Consider the following 23,307-nt stretch of genomic DNA (forward strand, 5'->3'; position numbering starts at 1 on the left):
CATCCCAGAGGCCCCAACAGCAGGGCTCAGACTCTGGCCATCCCTGGGGCTTCGGAGGGAGGGGGCCCAGGCTCTCTGACGGGTGCCAGTGTCCACCCTTCCCGTACAGCTGACTGATGATGGGGCATGAGCATGGCCTTTGAGCTGCTGAAAGGGAAGTGGCCACAGTCTGCCTGGGTAGGCAGGTGGGTGAGCAGGTGGGGGCAGGCCTGCCTGACAGCTCAGCAGCGAGGTGGCCTCTGCCTCACCCCTCCAGGTTCCGGAGTCACCTCTGTCCTACAGCTTTGCACAGAAGGGCTCACCTGGAGTGAGGGGAAGCCTCTCTCCTTGAACAAGCCTGGCCGTGACAAAAGCTGAGCTTGACCTTTTTCACGACAGGCCCCTTTATATATTGCTGGCGCCAGGCCCCAGGCTTCCAGCTCAGCTTTTCCCGGGACCTGTCCTAGCTGTTGCTTTCGGCCAGGCTGGGCTTCACAAGAGAGATGGGGTGGGGTTCTGGCCCAGGGAACAGTGAAACGGCTTCAGAAACCAAGGTGTGTCCAATCTGATCCAGGAACATCTGCCCCACCCATGCCCATTAACCTTTTTTGGCACCAGGGTAGCTTTAGCCTACTCAGCCTCTTCTCCACCACCACTCTAATTGAGGTAAAGTTTGGGGAGTACAACTGGGAGAGGATAAGTGGGTGGGGAGAGTGGTTACAGCTATAAGGGAGGCAGCTGTGATGATTCACGCAGAAAAGAACAGGGTTTCCAGTCAGAGGGGTCATTCTGAGCAACTCACGTCTCTTCCCGGGGCCTTCATTTCCTCAACAACAAAATGCAATTAGGAGTATTACACGGCTGGCACATTTTAGAGGACTGTCACAGGTAAATGAGAGAGAGAAGGAACTTTGCAAACTGTCAAGGTTAAATAAGTGTTGGTGGGTACCTTGACCACTGTCACTTAAGGAGTTTTCAACATGAAGCCTGTGGAGCCTGAATCTGGGGGATCTGTGGGGTGCCTGAAATAGTGTGTAAAATGCACTTGCGGCCTCTTGAGAAGCACGCATCAGTTTCTCAAAGAGGTCAGGGACCCAACGAAGTTTAATATCCAGACACGGCCCAAGTCCGTCCTCCTCACTTCTCCGATGAGTCAGCTGATACCCAAGGTCACACAGCTTGTCAGAGGCAGAGCCAGGATGTGGGGCCCTTGTTCTCTGCCCTCCCTCCTGGGTTAACCATTGCCCCTTCCATGTCAGATGAGGGAGAAAATGTTAGAAGGGAGCAAGTGTGGGGAGAAAAGCCAAACGAAGGGCCCAAGCCACTATCCCCACTCGGGGTTTCCAGAATGAGGACATCATGGTAGAGGTGAGGGGACAGTGTGAGACAGGAGAATGAGGAGGCTCCAAGGATGGGAGAGGCCCTTCCTGGAAGCCCAGATTTCAGAGTAAGTGAGTCATCCTCCCTTTCCCATAAAGCCCCCACAAAAGACTCAGAGGAGGAAACACAACGCTTTCTCTAACACTGTCTTGAGATGACTTTTCTGGTTGTTTACTTTTTTGGAAAAAAAAAATTGGGGGCCGGGTGCGGTGGCTCACGCCCACCCAGCACTTTGGGAGGCAGAAGCGGGTGGATCATGAGGTCAGGAGTTCAAGAACAGCCTGGCCAACACAGTAAAACCCCATCGCTACTAAAAAATACAAAAATTAGCTGGGTGTGGTGGCGCGTGCCTGTAGTCCCAGCTACTCAGGAGGCTGAGGCAGGGAATCGCTTGAACCTGGGAGGCAGAGGTTGCAGTGAGCCAAGATCATGCCACTCCACTCCAGCCTGGTGAAAGAGCAAGATTCCGTCTAAAATAATAATTAATAATAATAATAAAATAAAATATTCTAAAAGTATGACGTCAAGATGGCCTTAAAAAAAAAAGCTTTATGGAAAACTGTGACAGGCCATATACAAATGTGAGGTATTCATCACCCAAAGATGCCATTTGCTGAGCAACTACTAAGCACTAGGCACGTGCTGGATGCTTTGCCTAAATCAGTATGTCACCATCACAAGAGGCCTTCCCTGACTACCCCGTTAAAGTAAATCCACTCCTCTCCCCACTCGCTAGTTATTCTCTCACGTTCCCTGTTTTTTCCTTCTTACTACTACTTGTAATTTATGATGTTTTTGTGTGCTTTTTCAATCCTCTTCCACCAGACAGACTATTAGCTTGCCATGAACAGAAGTCATGTGGGTGAGCTGACGGCAGTCTATCCATACTAAGCACAGTGGCTTGTATCCAGTAGTTACCCAAATCCTTGTTAGACAAACACAGCCACGGAGCTGGAGGCCAGTCCAAACTGGCCTGTTTATCTTCCAGGTAAGTGAGACTCAGCCTTCCCTGCCCACCCCAGAGCAATACACAGCTGAGAGTCTACGCCCCACCCCTCGAGCCTTAACATAGCAGATAAATTAATGATCTCTTTTATAAAACATTGTACAGGGAAAATACATACATAGAGAGAGAGCTAGTGCTGGGGCTGGGGTGGGATTTGCTTCTTGAACACAGATAACCAGACCCTACCCCATCAGGGTGGCTGGCCTTGGTAATCTGGGCATCCATCCACCCCTGCACTTTCTTCCCTAAAGTGGCTCACCTGCTGTCCTGACAACCAGCCTCGGCTGGTTACCACAAATAATAAAGGTCCAACATCTTCCCCCAAAGGGAACTACTTTCTGGCTGGCCCCCACCTGCCTGCTCCTCTGAAATGGGCACTCTCCAGTCCTTCCTTCTTACTGAGGCAGCCCACCTTGACCTGGTCCCAGGAATTTGGCCCACCAGTACCTGAAGATAGGGAAGCAAGAGCAAGGAATATTGTTTCCTGATATGTTTGGTGATCACAGCATCTAAACCAGGACTTTTTTGAAAAGTGGAAGGGGCTCTAATTCACTGGAAAATAAGCATAAACCTGGACTGCCCAGGCAAAGGACACGTGGTCACCCTACTGATAGGTCTCCCCTGTTCTTTTTTTTTTTTTTGAGACGAGTCTCGCTCTGTCGCCAGGCTGGAGTGCAATTGTGCAGTCTCAGCTCACTGCAACCTCCACCTCCCGGGTTCGAGCGATTCTCCTGCCTCAGTGCCCCGAGTAGCTGGGACTACAGGCGCCCACCACCATGCCCAGTCCATTTTTTTATTTTTAGTAGAGACGGGGTTTCACCATGTAGGCCAGGGTGGTCTTAATCTCTTGACCTCATGATCCACCCGCCTCAGCCTCCCAAAGTGCTAGAATTACAGGTGTGAGCCACCGTGCCCAGCCAGGTCTCCCTTGCTCTTAACTGGCCCAATCCTAGCACTCTTTTTTTTTTTTTTTTTCTGTATTTTTAGTAGAGATGGGGTTTCACCATTTGGGCAGGCTGGTCTCGAACTTCTGACCTCAAGTGATCCACCAGCCTCGGCCTCCCAAAGTGCTGAGATTACAGGTGTGAGCCACCGCGCCCAGCCAACCAATCCTACCACTCTTGACTTTCCCAAACACATTCCCCAACAGCAGCAAGCTTCTTCAGACCTCCATTCCCGTCTCTGCTGCCTCCACTCTCCAAGGCTTTCTAGCATCTTACGGCATCAAGAGTATTGGTGACTTGTAGTATCAGTGTTAGGAAAAATGCCTTCTCCAAATCCCATATGAGACCTGGCCACGTAAGGCCCCTAGTGTCAAGCCTAAGACTCATGGCTCCTCGGGCCCAGTCCCCAAAATCAGGGCTGCACAGGTCTGAATAGCAAAGCCAGGCTTAACCCTGTTTCCCATCCTAAACTTGCCAAGTGTCCTCTCTCTAGGCCTCCCTGTAGCTAAGGGCTAGGGCCAAGGAAAAATGAACCATCAATCTCCCACCTCTGCCCTTGGCCAATGCAAAGGGCTTCCATTCCACATGTGGGAGCTTCACTCCCCACCCCACACATGGTCCTTCTCCACATGTTATACATACACATTCCTGGTCCCACCTCAATGCGGCTAGGAACCCCAGGTGTCCACTCTTGCTTGGGATGGCAGGTGATGGAGGCTAAAGATCTCCCTTCGGTGCCCTGCACACCCACCAGGACAGAGCTGGGCCTCAGCCCTTTGCAAGGGCCTGACAGGCAATCACAGCTATCTCGATGGGTTCCAGTTCAGAGTCAGTGCCCCACCCCTTGCTTTCAGAACCTGCTCAGGAGGCCGTGCTTGTAAAACTGTTTTAAATAACTCTTGCTAAAGCAGATAGTACCAGAGAGTGGAAACTCAGCGCCCAGGTCCTTAATGGTTCCTTCTCTCTACCCTCCTTCCCCTCCCACCCCCCACGTGTAAACAGTCCGCAGCCACACCAGCGCTTTGGGAAACAGAAGCCCACTCTTGGTCTTCCTGGGCCACTGCTTCTCATCGTTGGTCTTTGGGGATCAAAGACTCCTCTGTGTCTGAGTCAGGTCGCCTAACACCTGCTGTGTACCTCCCACCCCCCACAAGAAACAAGTGCCCAGATCCTTAAAGACACAGTTTGTTGGAGTAGAGCTAAGAGAACCCCTGGCTCAGGAGGTGGCTTTCCGATGGGCCCCTGAGCAGGCATAGGAGATGGGATGGCGGGTCCCAGGCCTCACGGTGAACGTGTTGATGGGGCTTCCATAGCGGGTGGTGGTGTGGGGAGACCTGGGGGAGAGCAAGAGATGTGAGGTGAATATCTGCAGCTGGTTGGCCAACACGTCTCTCATCTCCCCCAGGGACCGAGAGGAAAAGATGCTGCTCATACTTCTGTATTTGCCCCCACAAGCCCTGGGCTTATCGACCCCAGGGAGGGACCGCAGACCATCACAAACAGGGCTCCCATTCTGGTCTGGGCCCTGCTGGCCGGAGAACATGCCTAACAGCCTTTCACTCAGAACTCTTTCACTCCTGGCCTGTGTCGGGATCCAACTCTGTGTTGGGAAATCCCTCCACCCAAGGACCACTCAGATCTCTCCCCGCCCCACACTTAGCCTGACCTCTGGGATCTAGCGGGCGGGAGAGAGACGAGAGGAGCTGGTGGGGAAAGAGAACAAGGGAGGTCAGGAAGCAGGTCAGGAAGGCGCCAACAGCGCCCTCTCCCGGTAAGTGGGCCTCCCTCCCCCGTTCTACCTGCAAGGCCGAAGGGAGAAAACCAAATGTTTTCTCTTGACGGATGGCCGGGCCTCCTTGGCCCTCGCCTGGCTTTCCACCCCTCCTGGCTTCCCGCACCAGCCGGGCCCGCAGCTCACCTGCCGGCAGCTGGGGCGAAGCCGTAGTCGGCGCTGCCGGGCGCTTTGTGCTTGGCCTCCGCGGCGCCCCGGGCGGCGCCCTCCAGGGACAGCCTCGGCGCGTGCAGGCCTCCGGGGGGCGCGCGACCCGCCGAGTTCACGCGCCGCATTTCGGGGCCTCCGGGCTGCGGCCCGAAGCAGTTGGGAGAGCTCAGGCTGCGGCCGGTGCCACCGTGGGGTAGCCCTGGGCCTCGGTGCGGCTCCCCGACGTACAGGCGCTTCTTTATGAGCGAGCGGCCCCCTCCCGAGAAGCGCTCCAGGCCCCCAGCCCCGGCGTAGCGCGCGCCCGCGGGAAAGCGCGAGAAGCCGAGAGCCGGGGGCGCCCCGGGGCCAGCGTTCGAGAGCTGCCTCAAGTCTGAGTAGTTGTTCCGGGGAGGGGAGCTCTGGCGGCCCAGATACTGGAGGGCGGGGGCCGGGGGCTCAGGGTCATTGCTGAACTCTGGCGGCGGTGGAATGACCTCGAAGTTGAACTCCTCCTCCTCCTCCTCCCTCTTATTCGAAGGAGAAGGTGGGGAGGAGAAGGACTTGGGCAGCGGGTGGCCCTGGGGGAGGTTGGAGGGAGCTGCTCTTTCCCAGGGCACAGGGGCCTGGGGCTCTGGCTTTGTCCAGTTGTGCCTGCGGCTCAGCTCTGTGCCCTCTGCGTCTCTTCCCAGCCGCGGCCCCCACTTATTGGGTATTTCGGTCGTCAGCGGGGAGTCCTTCTCAGCCTCCTTGGGTAACTTGGGCACCACAGTGAAGGAGTTGGGCGTGCCCTGGCTGTGGAAGATGCTGTCAGAGCTGGCCTCGGCTTGGTGGCTGTGGTCACGGAGACTTCCTGGCAGAGAGGACCGACCCAGGGCAGCCCCTCCAGACCTCCCCTTCTGCGCCCTCTGCCTGGCCGCCAGGAGCAGGGCCATCGGCGAGCCCCGCTCCACCACCTCCCCAGTCACCGGGTGCCTGAGGAGTTCATCAGTGGGCTGGGCCGAGGCAGGAGGCTTGGCTGGCAGCCCTGGGGGCTCCTTTACCTCCACGGGCTCCCCTGGCCCTGCAGCCCCTCCTCTGGCCAGGGTGGGCATCACCACAGCAACCTCACGGCTGAGGCTGCTCTGGTGGCAGTGGGGCTTGTAGAGACATGGCACCTCTCCTCCACCAGGAGATGTCTTTGGTGGGAGGGCTGCAGATGAGCGGGCTCCCTGTGTGGGCAGCCTACTGGCCTCTGAGGGGGACCCCTCTCCCCTTGCCTGGGAGGGAGTGGAAACTTCTTGAGATGCTGGCTTCTCTGGCTGGCCAGCTGGGCCTGAGTCCTTCTCTGCCATCAGTTGGGATGTGGTGGTAGGCAGAGTTGTGGCTGTAGATGCTATGGCAGGGCCAGATGTGGCCTTGAGTGGTGTGGTTGGCCCAGATGTGGCCTTGAGTGGTGTGGCTGGCCCAGATGTGGCCTTGAGTGGTGTGGCTGGCCCAAGTGTGGCCTTGGGTGGTGTGGCTGGCCAAAGTGTAGCCTTGGGTGGTATGGCTGGCTCAGGTGTGGCCTTGGGTGGTATGGCTGGTCCCAACATAGCCTTGGGCTGGAGTGATGTAGTTGGCAGCAGGGTGGTGGATTGAGGTGGCAGATTCTTGGCCACAGGCTTGGAGAGTTTGTCATTATCAGCCCCGTTTTCACAAATTCTTCCCCCTTCTAGCCGAGGCTTAAGGGGCAGAGATCCTATGCTGGGCTTAGCCTCCTTCTCTGCTGATGAGGAGAGCCAGGCCTCCAGCTCATTCCGGATCTGCCGCACACTGGGAGTTGGAGAGTCTTGGGGAATGTAGTCCACAGGGGGCAGGGTCAGGCTGGGGGCAGCCTCTGTCTCTGTCAGGCTGCTGCCGCCAAGACTCTTTTCAGGAACACCTGGGGGAGTGTCCTTTGCTGGCAGGCTCAGGGGAGTCTCCTTCTCAGGCAGGCGGGGGCCCTTCTTGCCCTCCTTGCTCTGAGGGGCCACTGTTGGGCCTGGCCTGTGACTGAGGAATCGGTCCTCTCTCCTGGAGCCACAGAGATAGGCTGCCAGCTCGTTCCGCAGCTTTTCCATCTGGCTGGGGTCCCTCCAGTCCACAGGTGCTGAAGAGGCTGTGTTCTCTGGGCTGGGGGGGTTCGGTTTGGGTTTGAGAGCAGGAGAGCTGGATTTAGGGGTTTTTGTAAACCCAGCAGGTGGATGGGCTGCCTTCTGAGCACAGGGCAAAGGAGGTGCAGCTGGGGGAAGTGGAGGTGCTGGGGGAGGGAGGGGGGGTGCAGGAGGGGGCAGGGGAGGGGCTGGAGGCGGAGTCCCAGCTCGTTCATCTGCTTGGGACTGGGACTGGCCAAGCCTTGGGCTGGCTGGTGCTGCGGCCTTGAGCTCCCCAGGGCAGTCTGGCTCAGGGGCCCTGTCTGGGTAGACCTGGGAGGCAGGGCGGATGTGGAAGCTGGGAGGCAGTGGGAGTCGGCTGGGAGCCTTCTTGGTGGTCCCCTCTTCCTTTCGGGGAGCCTCTTGTGCTTCCTGAACTGGGATGGACGAAGTCCTGACTGGGGTTGGGGGAGGCACTTTGAAAGAACGGGGGAAGGTGAGATGGGGCTCTGGGTTAGGTCCCAGGGCGCTCCCCTTTGGCTCAGCAGGGCTTCTTGGGGGGCTGGCTCTGGTGGCCTCTGCCTGCCTGCCATTCAGTGCTACATCTGATTTCCACTTGGTAACACCCCCAGGGGGAAAGAGACGAGTCCCCACTGTGTGAGGAGATGCTGGAGCTGGGGGTGCTGGGGCTGGCACAGGAGGCGGTGGGGGGGCTAGAAAGGCCAAGGGTGGGGCAGGGGGAATGAAGTCAGGAGGGGTGGGTATGGATGGGGAGGAAAGAGTGTGTGGTGGGGATAGGGCCTCCAATACTGGGGGTGGAGGTGGGGCCATGCTGGGCGGGGGTGGGGGTTCCAGCAGCAGGGGAGGTGGTGGGGGTGCTGTGGAAGGTGGAGATGGCAGTGGCGACCCCCCTGGAGGTTCTGAAATGTCCTGAGGGGGCCCTGGGGCTGGGCCTGGGGGAGGTGGGGGGATGAGTAGATCCTGGCCATATTGTCCAGGCCTCAGGTCACCCACAGAGCTGTACAGTCGGAGGTTGCCATTGACTAGTGAGCTGGTACCTGAAAGAAGGAGAGGCAAAGATGGGGGGCGGGAACAAGGCAGACCAGCCCTGCCAATTTCTGTTTACCCAGGGCAGGGGCAGGGGTGGGCACCCAAGAGAATGACTGGATCATTTTCTCCTGAACACCAAGAGAGGGAGCAGCCCTGTGTCCAGTCTCCTGAGCTGTCCTGGGGGTGTCCCCCCTTCTTTCTAGGGAGCGTCTCCTGCCTGTCCCTGGCACAGCCTTTGAAGCCTGTATGGAATGACCTCCATTTGCCTCCCCAGAGTCACCCTCTAACCTGTGCCAGGACTCCCTTGCCCCCTGAGATGGGGGGTGGGGACAAGAGGGCCAGGGCACTGATTCCTCTGGCTGCCTCCTGGCTGCGTCACAGGTTGGCAGCAGCTGTCTTTCCTGCCCCGCAGACACAGGTCCTGTCGGGCTGTCCCTCTCCCACTATGTTCAGTCCCTGGGTGTCACTGTCCCCAGGAGATAAGAGTCGCCTAACCAAGCTCACACTCTGGTATACCGTCCCTTTACTCAACTCTCTTCAGTTATCCCCTTTGAGTGCGCCATCTGTTTCTTGCTGGGACCTTGACCTTGGCCAAGCCAGAAAGTCCAGGGTTCAAATCCCAGCTCTACCACTTATTAGATGAGTGACCTTGAACACACTAATTAACCTTGCTGAGCCTCAGTTTCCTCATCTATCAAAGGGGCATGATGTCAGTGCTCGCTTCTTACAGCTGTTGTGAGGATTAAGTGAGAGAATCCATGCAAATACACAGAAACGGCTTGTCATGGTGCCAGGCCTCCAGTAGGCAGTTAATAAAATGGAACCACTTTGATTCCTACCATCTGTGCTTAACTTTTCAGACTGTGTGAGACAGGGAAGGTGGGAAAGAGATAGGAAGTCATGGGACAGGGGCGAGAGACCTCCTCAGTGAGGAAGGCTGGGTGAGAGACCCGCAGGAGGGAGCAGTTTGCACAAACTACTCCCGCTTTCTAAAGACCCTGAAACTATTAAGAACCCAGCTGTCCACTTCATAGAGAACGGAGGCAGATTCTGGACTGCAGAATACAACAGGGGTGTGCAGAAGGAAGGTGGCCTGGACAATCTGGGTGCTAAAGAGATGCTGAGAGCCCCTGGCCCCAGCAGCGCACATCCCTCTGTTGTCCTCGGACCAGGTCCCCAGCCCCTCTCCCAGAGTCTACTTCCTTCTTAGAGGCACCCATCCTTTGCTCCCCTCCTCTCAGTCCCTAACAGTGTGGCGAACCTGGGGAGTGTGCGGCTCTGAAGGGCTCCTCCCAGCTGCCTGACTTCAAACTGAAGAAACCAAGAGTGGGGAAGGGGAAAACTAACATTCACTGAGCACCCAACTGTCAGGCAGGAGTTAGGAGCTGGGGTGCAGCAGCAAAAAAACCAACAAAACAAAAAACAGACAAACACTGGTCCTCCTAGGGAGCTTACGCTTGAACGGGACAATGAACATAATGTGTGAGTACATTATTATCACATTAGAGGATGAGTGTGATGGGAAAAAACACCAGCAGGGGAGGGGTGCAGCAGGTGCAATTTAAATAGGGCAGTCCGGCCGGGTGCGGTGGCTCACACCTGTAATCCGAGCACTTTAGGAGGCTGAGGCAGGTGGATCACGAGGTCAAGAGATAGAGACCATCCTGGCCAACATGGTGAAACCCTGTCTCTACTAAAAATACAAAAATTAGCTGGGCATGGTGGTGTGCGCCTATGGTCCCAGCTACTCAGAGGCTGAGGTGGGAGAACTGCTTGAACCTGGGAGGCAGAGGTTGCAGTGAGCTGAAATCACACCACTGCCCTCCAGCCTGGCAACAGAGCGAGACTCCATCTCAAATAAATAAATAAATAAATAAAGCAGTCTGAGAAGGCCTCACAGAGAAGGTGACATTTGAGCAAAGAAGGGAGGAGTGAGGGAGACGGCCACACAGATGCCTCGCAGAAGAGCATTCTAACCTGAGAGGTCTGCAGTGCAAAGACCCCAAGGCGGAAATGTGCCTGGGGTATTTCAGGAGCAACAGGAGGTGCTGTGGCCGGGGCAGTGTGGGAGGGGAAAGCAAGCAAGCAAAGTGGCCAGACTCCGGTCAGACTCCAGCAGTCCTTGCAAGAACCTTTTCTCTGAGTGACACGGGAAGCCATTAGCGAGTTTGAAGCACCTCTGAGAGTTGTGACAGACATGACATACATCCCATTCACCACTTCATTTACTCCTGCAAACTGAACTGTTGTTCCCATCGTTCGTTGGAAGATACAGAGGTAGGAGGGGTGAAGTGTCTTGCCCAAGGGAGCAAAGTGAATATGTGGGGAGCTGGGATTCAAAGCCAGGCCCTTCTCCCACTTTATGCTGCACTTGTTCCTGCTCTGGCCTTGTCCCCTTGCCATCCTTCCCCCGCCAGAAAGGGGCCTTCGCTGACCCTGGCTCTCCTCAACTCCCAGCCCCACTGCCCTAGCCCACTGCGGCCAGTAATCAAGATGACTGAGGATGGCGAGAGTGGCTGTGCCTGAGGACTCTGGCTTTGTCACCAGCTGTGAAGATGAGCAGATGCTTAGCTTTTGAACTCAGGGCCCTAGGAGGAAAGAAAAATGGACAAGCCCCAAGCCCAGGGTTCACTTACCTGTCACTTCTTTGTCTGCAAAATCTTCTGGAACCGAGGGGGTGGGCACAGCCAGCCCATGGTTTTCCTGGGCATTCTGAAAGAGACCAGAAAGAAATCAGGGGACAGGGAAAGATGGACAGATAATTCTCAAACTGCTGCTCTTTGAGGCCATTTTACTGCTTGAAAATCTGCAGTGACGGTCATGGTTGCATAACCTTGTGCATATACCAAAATATAAAAGGCTGATTTTAAAAAGTGAATCTTGTGGTACAGTCAACCAATCATCACTATTTGTCATAGTTATGTTCTATAAAGTTGCAATGAACATAGTATTAGTAAATACTGACCTGTTGCTCCTAGGGGAAATACAGGGTTAGGTTCCTATGAGCCTCTGGTCACAAGATTTTTGTCATCTGATCAATACATAACCATAACCTTGTTTTAGCTGTGTTTCTGCTTAAAGACATTTTAATATATTTTGTTGGTTGGTTAACATTGAACTCATGGCCGATAGCACTATAACACATGACACTAAACAGAAAAAGACACTTGTTTTTGTATGACAGCTAAAACAAGAAGGCATAGAATCCTCTTGTTCAGCTGGGAACATGTGCATTGAGCAACTCAAAATTTTCACTGCTCTGTGCATGTCTGCAAATGACCACAGAAGCAACACAAGCATTGATTCTGGGGTTACAAATACGTTTTAGCCACTAAGCAAATTTGCAAATACAGAATCCACAAATAGGGAGGATTGACTGTATATGAATTCCATCTCGATGAAAAAGACAAAGCAAAACAAACAAATAGAATCTGCATTGACCCTCCATGGAGGTCCACAGGTGAAAAGCCAAACTCCTCAGCCTGGCCTCCTGTGTGTTCTTAGTTTTCATTAGGTGTTTACAGAAAAATAAAAAGTGATGAACTTGAATTTTTTTTTTTTTTAATTGAGACAGGGTTTTATTCTGTCACCTAAGCTGGAGTGCAGTGGTGCAATCATGGCTCACTGCAGCCTCCATCTCGTGGCTCAAGCAATCTTCCCATCTGTAGCTGGGACTACAGATGTGTGCCACCATTCCTGGCTAATTTTTTTTTTTTTTTTGAGATGGAGTCTTGCTCTGTCACCCAGGCTGGAGTGCAATGGCATGATCTCTGCTCACCACAACCTCTGCCTCCTGGGTTCAGGCAATTCTCCTGCCTCAGCCTCCCGAGTAGCTGGGATTACAGGGGCGTGCGCCACCATGCCCAGCTAATTTTTTGTATTTTTAGTAGAGATGGGGTTTCACCATGTTGGCCAGGCTGGTCTTGAACTCCTGACCTCGTGATCTGCCCACCTCTGCCTCCCAAAGTGCAGGGATTACAGGTGTGAGCCACCGCGCCCAGCCCTGGCTAATTTTTTGTATATGTTTTAGAGAATGTGGTTTCGTCATGTCTCCCAGGCTGGTCTTGAACTCCTGGGCTCAAGTAATCCTCCCACCTTGGCCTCCCAAAGTGTGGGGATTACAGGTATGAGCCACTGTTCCCAGCCTGAACTTGAATATTTATAGCTCTACAGATGCCCTTCTGATCGCTAAGCTTAAGAGGCTATAATATGTTTACACAGCTGTCAGTTTGTACATACTATTTTGCATTCTATTTTTTTTTTTCCAAACACACATTTCCATATGTCAACAAAGTCCACACACCTGCTGTTTTGAAGAGCTGTAGAGCATTTTAGGGTAGTTTTCAAGGTCCTCAATGACCTGGCCTCATGCTTCCCAGCCAACTGTTATTTCCCACTCACCTATTACACCCATCCCACATTGTAGCTTCACCGACTCCCTCCCTGCCACCTTTTCAACCACCCCATATAGTCCGTGTTCATCCATGATGCTGGGCATTGGTCAGCTGTACCTGTCATTCCCACTCTCCATTTATAACAATAATCATAATCATAATACTCCTTGCACTGTGCTCTAACTAAACACATTATCTCAGTCACACCACTCTGTATAGAAGAGGATGTCATCATTTACCAGATGAAGAAACTGAGGCTCAAAGACCTTTGGTAAGTTGTCTAAAGTCACACAACCAGTACTACCAAACCCAGGTCTGTGGAGCTCCCACTCCTTAGTATTTTGCCTCCCTAAAATCCCTTATCCTTCAAGGATTAGCTGAGCCCCTCTAGGATGATGGAACAGGGGTAGGGGATAAGAGCATTGGCTCTGGCTTTCCAGCCTGTCTGGATTTGAATCTCAGCTCTGCTACCTATTAGGTGTATGACTGTGCAAGTTACTTAATCTCCCTGTGTCTCAGTTTCCCCATCTGGGAAATGGTGATAACAATAGAATTACCCATTGTAGGGAAGCTGTGAGGACTAAATGATGCAATGCACAAAAAGCACTTGGGAGCCATCCCCTGTCCGCACCACACTGACCCACTGCTACCCAGAGCAACCCACAGCCAAGCTCCCAAAAGAGGGGAGACACTTGTTTGCACTCCAGATTGTCCTCTAGTTCCTTCAGCGAGATCTGGGAGCTCCTTGGAGCCCAGGGATCATGTTTTATGGTATCCCCCAAAGCTGGATGCATAGTGAGCCCAGTTGTTAGTGATGGGCTGACGGTACTAACCCTCTGGACTTAATATACTAGAAGGGCACTCAAGGTCGATGTTACAGAAATATCTATGAGACCCTGGGTTACCAAGGGCCATCTCAGAATTACTCTGGTCACTTGGGATCAGCAAACCACTCATCTTGTTCTTTAAGAATTCTGAAGCTGGAATGGCCTTGAGCCATCAACTTGTCTTTTTTTTTTTCCTGCCTTTACTTGATTTGCATGGCCAACAACATACCTGTTCTCAACTTTTCTCAAACCCAGTGACTGGGAACCAGGGGCAGGTACAGGGACCCAGCCCATCAGAAGTGTGTCTCCCATGACATCCTGAGATGTGCCACACACACATGCAAATCACTGATGGTCTAATAACCTCCATCAAGTACACACACTCTGATTTTGATGAGATGGAGGCCAGGCCTTCAAAAGCCAGGGTTGAGATCTCTGATTAATTTCAACATAATTGAAAAGCGGAAAGGCTGGGGACTTAGCATCAAAAGTCTTGGGTTCCATTCATGCTCAGGCTTGCCAGCAGTGTAGCCTTGAATGAGCAGTGGAGATGTGGGATGGGGACAGTGATGTTGAGCCATTGTCCAGGCTCCTCCTGTGCAATAGCCCTATACTAAGAGTGTGACCGGTGTCACCTCAAATCCCTTCACAGAGCCAGGGTGCAAACCTAGGCTTTCCACCTTACCTTTTCTACAGATCACTGAGACCCATTTTCTTCACTTAGAAAACCAAGGCATCCGGGCATGGTGGCTCACGCCTGTAATCCCAGCACTTTGGGAGGCCAAGGCAGGAGGATCACCTGAGGTCAGGAGTTCAAGACCAGCCTGGCCAACATGGCGAAACCCCATCTCTACTAAAAATACAAAAATTAGCCAGGCATGGTGGCAGGTGCCTGTAATCGCAGCTATTCGGGAGGCTAAGGCAGGGAGAATTGCTTGAACCAGGGAGGCAGAGGTTGCAGTGAGCTGAGATCATGCCACTGCACTCCAGCCTGGGCGATAGAGCAAGACTGTCTCAAAAAAAGAAAAGAAAAAAAAGAAAGAAAAAAAAAAGAAGAAAATTGAGCCAATAGTTCCTACTTTGCAGGGCTATTATGAGAATCAAATGAGATAATATCCCTAACCCAGGAAACCAATGCTAGTTGAAGGATTATATCTTGTAATCCTCTATTCCAGAAAAGTGAAAAAATCATGATCAAAGCTAAGCTCCCTGTAAGTCTAGTAGCACCTTCTGGGTTACCCTGAATGCTTAATGGTGTGTGTGGGAGGAAGACAGATAGACTTTATAGGCCTAAGGTAATATTACTCACTATGCCCTTTGATCTTAAAGCACTTAGAAAACACATTAGACTCCCAAAACCACAGGGCAAAAATCCTTCTCTTGAGCGGCTTGTAACAACAGCTCAGTCCAAGCCCTGGCTTCTTAGGTCCCTCTTCTGACACAAGGGGATCCCACAGCACCCCCACCACCTCACCACCACGCTTGCAGTGCTGTGACACACCATGGTCTGGCCCTTGGAGCAAGTCCCAAAGGCCAGCCTCATCCCTTCAGAAGCTTCCAGTATTGAACTGAACATAGTCTCTCTGGCTCTCCAAGCCCCTGTCTGGCCCTTTTCTTTCCCACTTGGGCCCACATGGGCCCACATGGGCTCCTGTGGCTTACTTAGCTGTCCCTTTCACTGATGTTTTTTCAGGGAAGGCAAATGCAAACTCATTTTAATCTTAGTCCCATAAAAACAGACTCAGAAGGTAAATTGCTTCCCACCCAGGCAGCTGGCATCAAGTGCACTGGCGTGGATGGCGACATATTTCAGTGTGCAAATGCACAGGTGTGGACAGCATCCATCTCCATGGGTGCTGAATTTCCTAACCTGCCTCTCTTCACCTCAGAGAACAAAGGAAAAGCCTCCTTAAGAAGAGGGTTTGAGGCAGGGCACAGTGGCTCACGCTTGTAATCCCAGCACTTTGGGAGGCTGAGACAGGCGGATCACTGGAGGTCAGGGGTTTCTTGACCAGCCTGCCCAATGTGTTGAAACGTTGTCTCTACTGAAAATACAAAAATTAGCCAGGCGTGGTGGCAAGCAACTGTAATCCCAGCTACTCGGGAGGCTAAGACAGGGGGAATTGCTTGAACCCAGGAGACAGAGGTTGCAGTGAGCCAAGATTGTGCCACTGCACTCCAGCCTGAGCGACAGAGAGAGACTCTGTCTCAAAAAAAAAAAAAAAAAAAAAAGCCGGGCATGGTGGCTCACACCTGTAATCCCAGAACTTTGGGAGGCTGAGGTGGGCAGATCACGAGGTCAGGAGTTGGAGACCAGCCTGACCAACATGGTGAAACCCCATCTGTACTAAAAATACAAAAATTAGCCGGGCATGGTGGCAGGCGCCTGTAATCCCAGCTACTCAGGAGGCTGAGGCAGGGGAATCACTTGAACCCGGGAGGCAGAGGTTGCAGTGAGCCAAGATCACACCATTGCACTCCAGCCTGGGCGACAGAGTGAGACTCCATCTCAAAAAAAAAGAAAAGAAAAGAAAAGAAAAAGTTATGTACTTAATGCCACTGAATTGTACATTTTAAAACGGTTAAAAGGCCGGGCGCAGTGGCTCATGCCTGTAATCCCAGCACTTTGGGAGGCCGAGGCGGGCAGATCATGAGGTCAGGAGATTGAGACTATCCTGGCTAACACGGCGAAACCCCGCCTCTACTAAAAACACAAAATATTAGCCCGGCATGGTGGCAGGCTCCTGTAGTCCCAGCTACTCGGGAGGCTGAGGCAGGAGAATGGTGTGAACCCGGGAGGCGGAGCTTGCAGTGAGCCGAGATGGAGGCACTGCACTCCAGCCTGGGCGACAGAGCGAGACTCCGTCTCAAAAAAATAAAATAAAATAAACAAATAAAACGGTTAAAACGGTAAATTTTATCTTATGTATATCTTATAATAAAAAAGTTAAACAAAACAGAAGACAAGAAATCAAAAGAAAAAGTGTTGGGGGCAACTTAGAATGTGTGTAACCTCTAGACATCACCTCTTTCTCCCATCCCCTAAACTCCCAATCTTAACAGTAGGAACAACAGCTGCTACTTGGCCAGCACTTATTCGGTATCAGGTACTCTTTCAGCACTTTCTTTTTTTTTTTTCTTTTTTCTTTTTCTTTTTCTTTTTTTTTTTTTGAGATGGTCTTGCTGTGTCGCCTAGGCTGGAGTGCAGTGGCAAGATCTCGGCTCACTGCAACCTTTGACTCCCGGGTTCCAGCGATTCTCCTGACTCAGCCTCCCAAGTAGCTGGGAGTACAGGGACCTGCCACCACACCCAGCTAATTTTTCTATTTTTGGTGGAGACGGGTTTTCACTATGTTGGCCAGGCTGGTCTTGAACTCCTGAGCTTGTGATCTGCCCGCCTTGGCCTCCCAAAGTGCAGGGATTGCAGGCATGAGCCACTGTGCCCAGCCTCTTTCAGCACTTTCTATCACTTAACTCATTTGCTTTTCACAACAGCCCAGTGAGACAGGTGCTGTCATTGCTACCGCCATTTTCCAGGTGAGGAAATGGAGGCTCAGAGAGATTCAGTGACATGCCCAAGGTCCCACAGCGAGTTATGGATCACTGTCTTTTCGGGCACCTTGCAAACCCAGTTGGTCATCCAGTTCTGCCCATCACTTCCTGAATCCTTCCTTCCTGCTGCCCCTCCACCTCAGCCCTTCCTCAGTCCTTACCATCCCTCACCCAGATGAACAGACTCCCTTTAATGCCAGATACTTTCCCAGTCTCCGCCTCACTCCATTCTCCAAAGCTGCCACGGGGATATTCTTTCTCAAAAGTATCTCAGAGCAGGTTACTTTCTGGCTCAGAATCCTTCCATTGGTCCAGAGGAAGAAATTCAAACACCTTCACATGGCCTGTGAGAACTTTCATAAGTTGGACCTCTGCAGCTCCTACCATCTTCTCCCCACCTACTCCACAAACCCTGGGCTCCCACTGGTGGTTCTTGTCTTTTTCCTACCCCACTGTAGCTGGGGGAACCTGACTGACTCATGAACAAGTGTGCTCCCTGCAGCAGGGGTCCTCAGTGGGGCACAAAAACCACCCGTTGGAGGAATTGTGCAGAGGTTTCAGAGGTCCCAGGGGCAGATGGGTAGCTTGAAAAGCCCTCTAGATGATCCAGCTACATCTGCCTCTCCCAACCCCCGAAAGTCACTGCTCCCACTTGCGATCCATTTCCACATCTCAAGCTTCCACAGCCTTGTTCTTGTTCTCACTCTGCCTAGGATTCTCTTCTTTTCCTGGCAAACTCCTAGGTATCCTTTAAGCCCCAGATTAAATGCCCTTCCTCTGTGAAGTCCTTCTTGGCAACGCCAGCCAGAGTTAATTCTCCTCCCTGTGTGATCCTCAGGCTCTGTGTGCATTATTATTGCAGCTGACATTTATTAGGCATCTACTAGGTGCAAGGCACTGTTCTGAGTACTTCACATATAGCAACCCAGTCTTACTGTTAGTTTTCACAGTAACCCTAAGAGACAAGTTATTATTTTTATTTTATAGATGAGAAAACTGAAGCACAGAGAGGCTAAGTACATTGCCCAAGGTCACACAGCTAGTAAGTGCCAGGGCCAATATTGGGACCTGACAGCCTGCTTCCTTTGCCAGTACAGTGTTTGCTCTCATACTTTCCCTCTAACACAACTCTATGTCTATAGACATAGAGTTGATGATTGTAGTCCCTGCTGCCCAGCCCAGTCTACTTGAGGGCTCAGTGATGGCTGCCTCTTTGTATGTGCCTGACACAGACCGGGCAGTTAAACAGATGTTTGTTGAATGAATACGTTCCTGGATGAGTGAATGAGTGGCAGAAAGAATATGGGACAAGTGCCGGGCATGGTGGCTCACGCCTGTAATCCCAGCACTTTGGGAGCCCAAGGTAGGTGGATCATCTGAGGTCAAGAGTTCGAGACCAGCCTGACCAACATGGTGAAACCCCATCTCTACTAACAATACAAAAAAATTAGCCGGCTGTGGTGGTGGGCACCTGTAATCCCAGCTACTTGGGAGGCTGAGGCAGGAGAATCACTTGAACCCAGGAGGTGGAGATTGCAGTGAGCCAAGATTGTGCCACTGCACTCCAGCCTGAGTGACAGAGCAAAACCCTGTCTCAAAAAAAAAAAAAAAAAAAAGAATATGGGACAAAGAGGCAGAAAACCTGTGTTATGGCTCTAGCTCTGCTACCAATTAACTTGGAGCAAAGTAACTTCTCACTCTGGTCTCAGTTTCCTGCCCCTTCTGTAAATACTCTCCAAGGATCACTTTGACTACAGCGTTCTGTCAGTCCATAAAGTGTCCCTTCTGTGAGTCAGCTCACCTGCGTCGTGTGGGCAGTGACCTGGACACTCAGGGTCACCCCTCGATGACAGGGTGTTGGGACAGACAACTGTATTGCCTCAAGGTTGTCCTCTGACTCCAGAGATGCCAAAGGGGCAGCAGGGTAGAGGCAGGAGTAGCTGGGAGGGAGAGTTCTCAAAGTTCTTTTCCAGGAGCCCCAGACCAGGCAGGCAGGGCTGGGCTTGAGGTCACTGCTGGCCTCAGACACGGGGCTCTGACTGCTGCAGTCAGCTGGGGAGCCTGCTGTGTCCCAACCTTACACTGCTCCACCCTTGGCATCAGGAAAATGACAGACTTAGGAGCCCCGGGTGCTGCCAGCAGGGGTTGCCATGTGCCTCAAACATTCTCAGGGGAGTGGAGTGCATGGCCCTCTGAGTGTGGCAGCCCACATCGAAAGGGGCAGACCAACCTGTGTATAGTGAAGTGAAGAACATGCAAAAGAGCATCTAAGCGTGCTCCTGGTGGGCCTGGCTGCAGCACCTCCCTCTTTGGGCCAGCCTGGGCAGCTGGCCACAGCCACTCCCTGCACTGTGGCTGCCTGGGGCAGAGTCCAGCCCTGGCTCTGCCAGCTTGGGAACTCCACGAAACTGGGCCTCAGCACTTCCTCGTCCTCACACCCAGACAACACCCAGAAGCTAAGACCATCGGTCACTTCACTTACTTCACAGAAGTGTACAAGCCAGCAACTCAGTTCAGTTGAAGCAGCCCTTTAATTTTTTTTTTTTTTTTTTAGAGATAGGATCTCACTGTCACCCAAGCTGCAATGCAGTGGCAAGATCATAGCTCACCGCAGCCTCAAATTCCTGAGCTCCTGTAATCCCAGCACTTTGGGAGGCCAAGGCAGGTGGATCTTAGGTCAGGAGTTTGAGACCAGCCTGGCCAACATGGTAAAACCCTGTCTCTACAAAAAAAAAAAAAAATAGGCAGGTGTGGGGCAGGCGCCTGTAATCCCAGCTACTCGGGAGGCTGAGGCAGGAGAATCGCTATCACTTGAACCCAGGGGGCAGAAGTTGCAGTGAGCTGAGATTGCACCACGTCACTCCAGCCTGGGTACAAGAGCGAGACTCTGTCTCAAAAAAAAAAAAAAAAAAAAGGGAGAATTCCTGGCCTCCCAAAGTTTGGGACTACAGGTGCAAGCCACCATGCCCAGCTTTCCAGCTTTTTTTTTTTTTTTTGAGACAGAGTCTCACTCTGTTGCCCCGGCTGGAGTTCAGTGGTGCAATTTTGGCTCACTGCAAACTCTGCCTCCCGGGTTCAAGCAATTCTTCTGCCTCAGCCTCCCAAGTAGCTGGGACCACAGGCGCACACCACCACACCTGGCTAATTTTTTTGTATTTTAAATATAGATGGGTTTTTGCTATGTTGGCTAGGCTGCTCTCGAACTCCTGGCCTCCAGTGATCCACCCACCTCGGCTTCCCAAAGTGCTGAGATTACAGGCGTGAGCCACTGCACCCAGCCTGTCCAGCTTGTTTTTATATTTTTTGTGGGACAGGGTCTTGCTATGTTGGCCAGGCTGGTCTCGAACTCCAAGGCTCAAGTGATCCTCCTCAGCTTCCCAAAGTGCTGGGATTACAGATGTGAGCCACCTCACCTGGCCAAAGCAGCCCTTTAAAAACCATCACAGTGGCCAGGGGCGGTGGCTCATGCCTGTAATCCCAGCACTTTGGGAGGCCGAGGTAGGCGGATCACCTGAGGTTAGGAGTTCAAGACCAACCTGACCAACATGGAGAAACTTGTCTGTACTAAAAATACAAAATTAGCCGGGCATGGTGGCACATGCCTGTAATCCTAGCTACTCAGGAGGCTGAGGCAGGAGAATCGCTTGAACCCGGGAGGCAGAGGTTGCGGTGAGCCAAGATCATGCCATTGCACCCCAGCCTGGGCAACAAGAGCGAAACTCCATCTCGAAAAAAAAAATAAATAAAACCCCATCATCACAGCCTAGTATATTGTAAAGTTCCCAGCAATGATTAGGGAGGAAGCATGGGTGGAGGGAACTACAATTCCAAGAATATTTATATGTATTTCCTTCCTTGTCTTTATTGCAAGGTTCTTTTTTTTTTTTTTTTTTCTTGAGACGGAGTCTTGCTCTGTTGCCCAGGCTGGAGTGCAGTGGCGCGATCTCGGCTCACTGCAAGCTCCGCCTCCCGGGTTCATGCCATTCTCCTGTCTCAGCCTCCCGAGTAGCTGGGACTACAGGCACCCACCACCACGCCCAGTTAATTTTTTGTATTTTTAGTAGAGACGGGGTTTCACCGTGTTAGCCAGGATGGTCTCGATCTCCTGACCTTGTGATCCGCCCACCTAGGCCTCCCAAAGTGCTGGGATTACAGGCTTGAGCCATCGTGTCCAGCCTGAGGTTCTTAACAATGAACTTTTGTTTCCTTTATAATTAAAAAAAAAAAATACCCAATACAATAATAGTGTGTTTTTTTGGGTTTTTTTGTTTTTGTTTTTGTTTTTTGAGACGGAGTCTCGCTCTGTCACCCAGGCTGGACTGCACGATCTTGGCTCACTGCAACCTCTACCTCCCGGGTTCAAGCGATTCTGCGGCCTCAGACACCTGAATACTTAGGACTACAGGTGCATGCCACCATGCCCGGCTAATTTTTTGTATGTTTGGTAGAGACGGGGTTTCATCATATTGGCCAGGCTGATCTCAAACTCCTGACCTTGTGATCCTCCCGCCTCGGGCTCCCAAAGTGCTGGGATTACAGGCATGAGCCACCGCGCCTGGCCTAGTTTTCTTTTTAATTATTGTGATTGAGTGGAAAAAACATCAACTTAGGAGTCAGGCAGACCAGATTTGCAATCTTAACTGACTTATCTAAAAGGAGTCAGAGATAGTAGCTGACATATAGATGGTGCTCAAGAAGTGTGTCCCTTTCTTGCCTTCTGAGGCTCAGCTTTCTCATCTGTAAAATGGGAATAATCCCACCTCCCTTAGGTTTGCTGTGATACCAGAGGCCACTGCACACCTTAAGAGGTCCTGCAGAGTAGTGCTCAAGAAAGTTTATTTCCCCTGGATTCTAATCAAGGACTTGGGCCACTGCTCCGGGCACAGCCTTCAGGGTGTGTCTCTCTGGTTGCATCTGAGGAAATGGGTTCTTCCCCATGGTCAGGGACAGGTCACCAGGAATCCCCTATTGCCCTCTTGACTGCTAACATTTCAGAGTTGAGAAGGAGGAAGAAAGGGAGGGAAGAAGACAGGGAAGAAAACACTCGCTATTCAAGGATGAGGCTAGTTTCCCTTTGAAGTTTTGTGGGGGCTGGGGCCCACTGCTCACCTGTTGCACCCCTGAGAGTTCAGGAGGGCAGGGCTCACCCACTGATGGCCCCAGTCCACCCCACTGGCCTCCTTATGCCTGGGACACACACATCCTCATGCCTGGGATTCCTCAAAGCTCAGCCAAGTCTCAAGGTTGGGTCACCAGGGGCTGGGCCAGTGGGCAATGCATGGTTGACCCTGGGTAGCAGCCAGCTCAGAGTCTTAGCTACGCATCGTGGAATGCAAACTTCCTCACCAGACTCCTCCTGGAGCCTGGTCTGGGGCACTGGCCCTGTGGGGCGGGGTGTGGAGTTGCAGAGTGGGAGGGAGATGACCCTGAACCTGAGTTAGAGGCAGGCATGGTTGGGGGCACCACTGCAGGCTGTGAGAAAAGGAAGCTGGGAGCCCCCACCCCTGCCCTAGAGCAAGAGCTACACAGAAACCCCTCCAGGCACCCAACATACCCAACTAGATGAAGCCCAGCCAGTTGTTTCCTGGCTTAGGGGTGCAGTATGGGGGTGCTGGCCTGGTGGACGTGGTAGAGGATCAAGGATGGAGAAAGGCTGTGTGTATCCTGCAGAGCAGCTGTGAAGTTGGGAGCCAGTGAACAGTTTATAAAGGAGATGGATGGTTTCCCCAACACAGCCCCACACTGTGCCACAGCTCAGACCCCTCCTGGGGGCCAGAAAAGAGTGTCCACCCATGAACCATCTTCCTCTGGACCTATCTACCATCTGAGAACCACCCTCAGACCCAGGTTACCACAGCTTCTGCCCTCCACCAGGTATTATGGAGGGCCCAGGTCTGCTCTCTCTCTGGGGCAAGAAGTCAGTAGGATCAAGGGGACATGCCCTCAGAGGGCGCACCACGTCCCTGGGGACCCTGCCTAAATGGCCCTGAGCCCACTTCAAGGGCTTCTTCTCTGGCCAGTCTTCCTGAGGGGGCACACATCTGTGAGTCCATGGGGACAAAGGGGCGGCTGTTTATGGGCCAGGATGAAGGATGGAGGTTTATGGGCCTAGATGGAGCTTTGGAGGTTCAGGCTGAGGTCCTTACTGAGAGGGAAGGAGCCAG

General features: G+C 52.5%; 1 protein-coding gene across 1 annotated transcript in view; it reads right to left on the reverse strand.

Annotated features, from left to right (window-relative positions):
• Positions 1-4,184: 4,184 nt before the first annotated feature.
• The window catches only part of C5H6orf132 (chromosome 5 C6orf132 homolog), a 39,572-nt gene continuing 20,449 nt past the window's right edge, over positions 4,185-23,307 (reverse strand). The window contains exons 3-5 of the mRNA XM_031012242.3: positions 11,007-11,082; positions 5,228-8,378; positions 4,185-4,643 (exon numbers count right to left, since the gene is read on the reverse strand). Coding sequence (XP_030868102.2) covers positions 4,526-4,643; positions 5,228-8,378; positions 11,007-11,082 — 3,345 coding nt within the window. The 3' untranslated portion in view covers positions 4,185-4,525. The remainder of the gene's footprint in view (positions 4,644-5,227; positions 8,379-11,006; positions 11,083-23,307) is intronic.

The sequence above is a fragment of the Gorilla gorilla genome, chromosome 5 (assembly GCF_029281585.2).
Source record: "Gorilla gorilla gorilla isolate KB3781 chromosome 5, NHGRI_mGorGor1-v2.1_pri, whole genome shotgun sequence".
Lineage (NCBI taxonomy): Eukaryota > Metazoa > Chordata > Mammalia > Primates > Hominidae > Gorilla > Gorilla gorilla.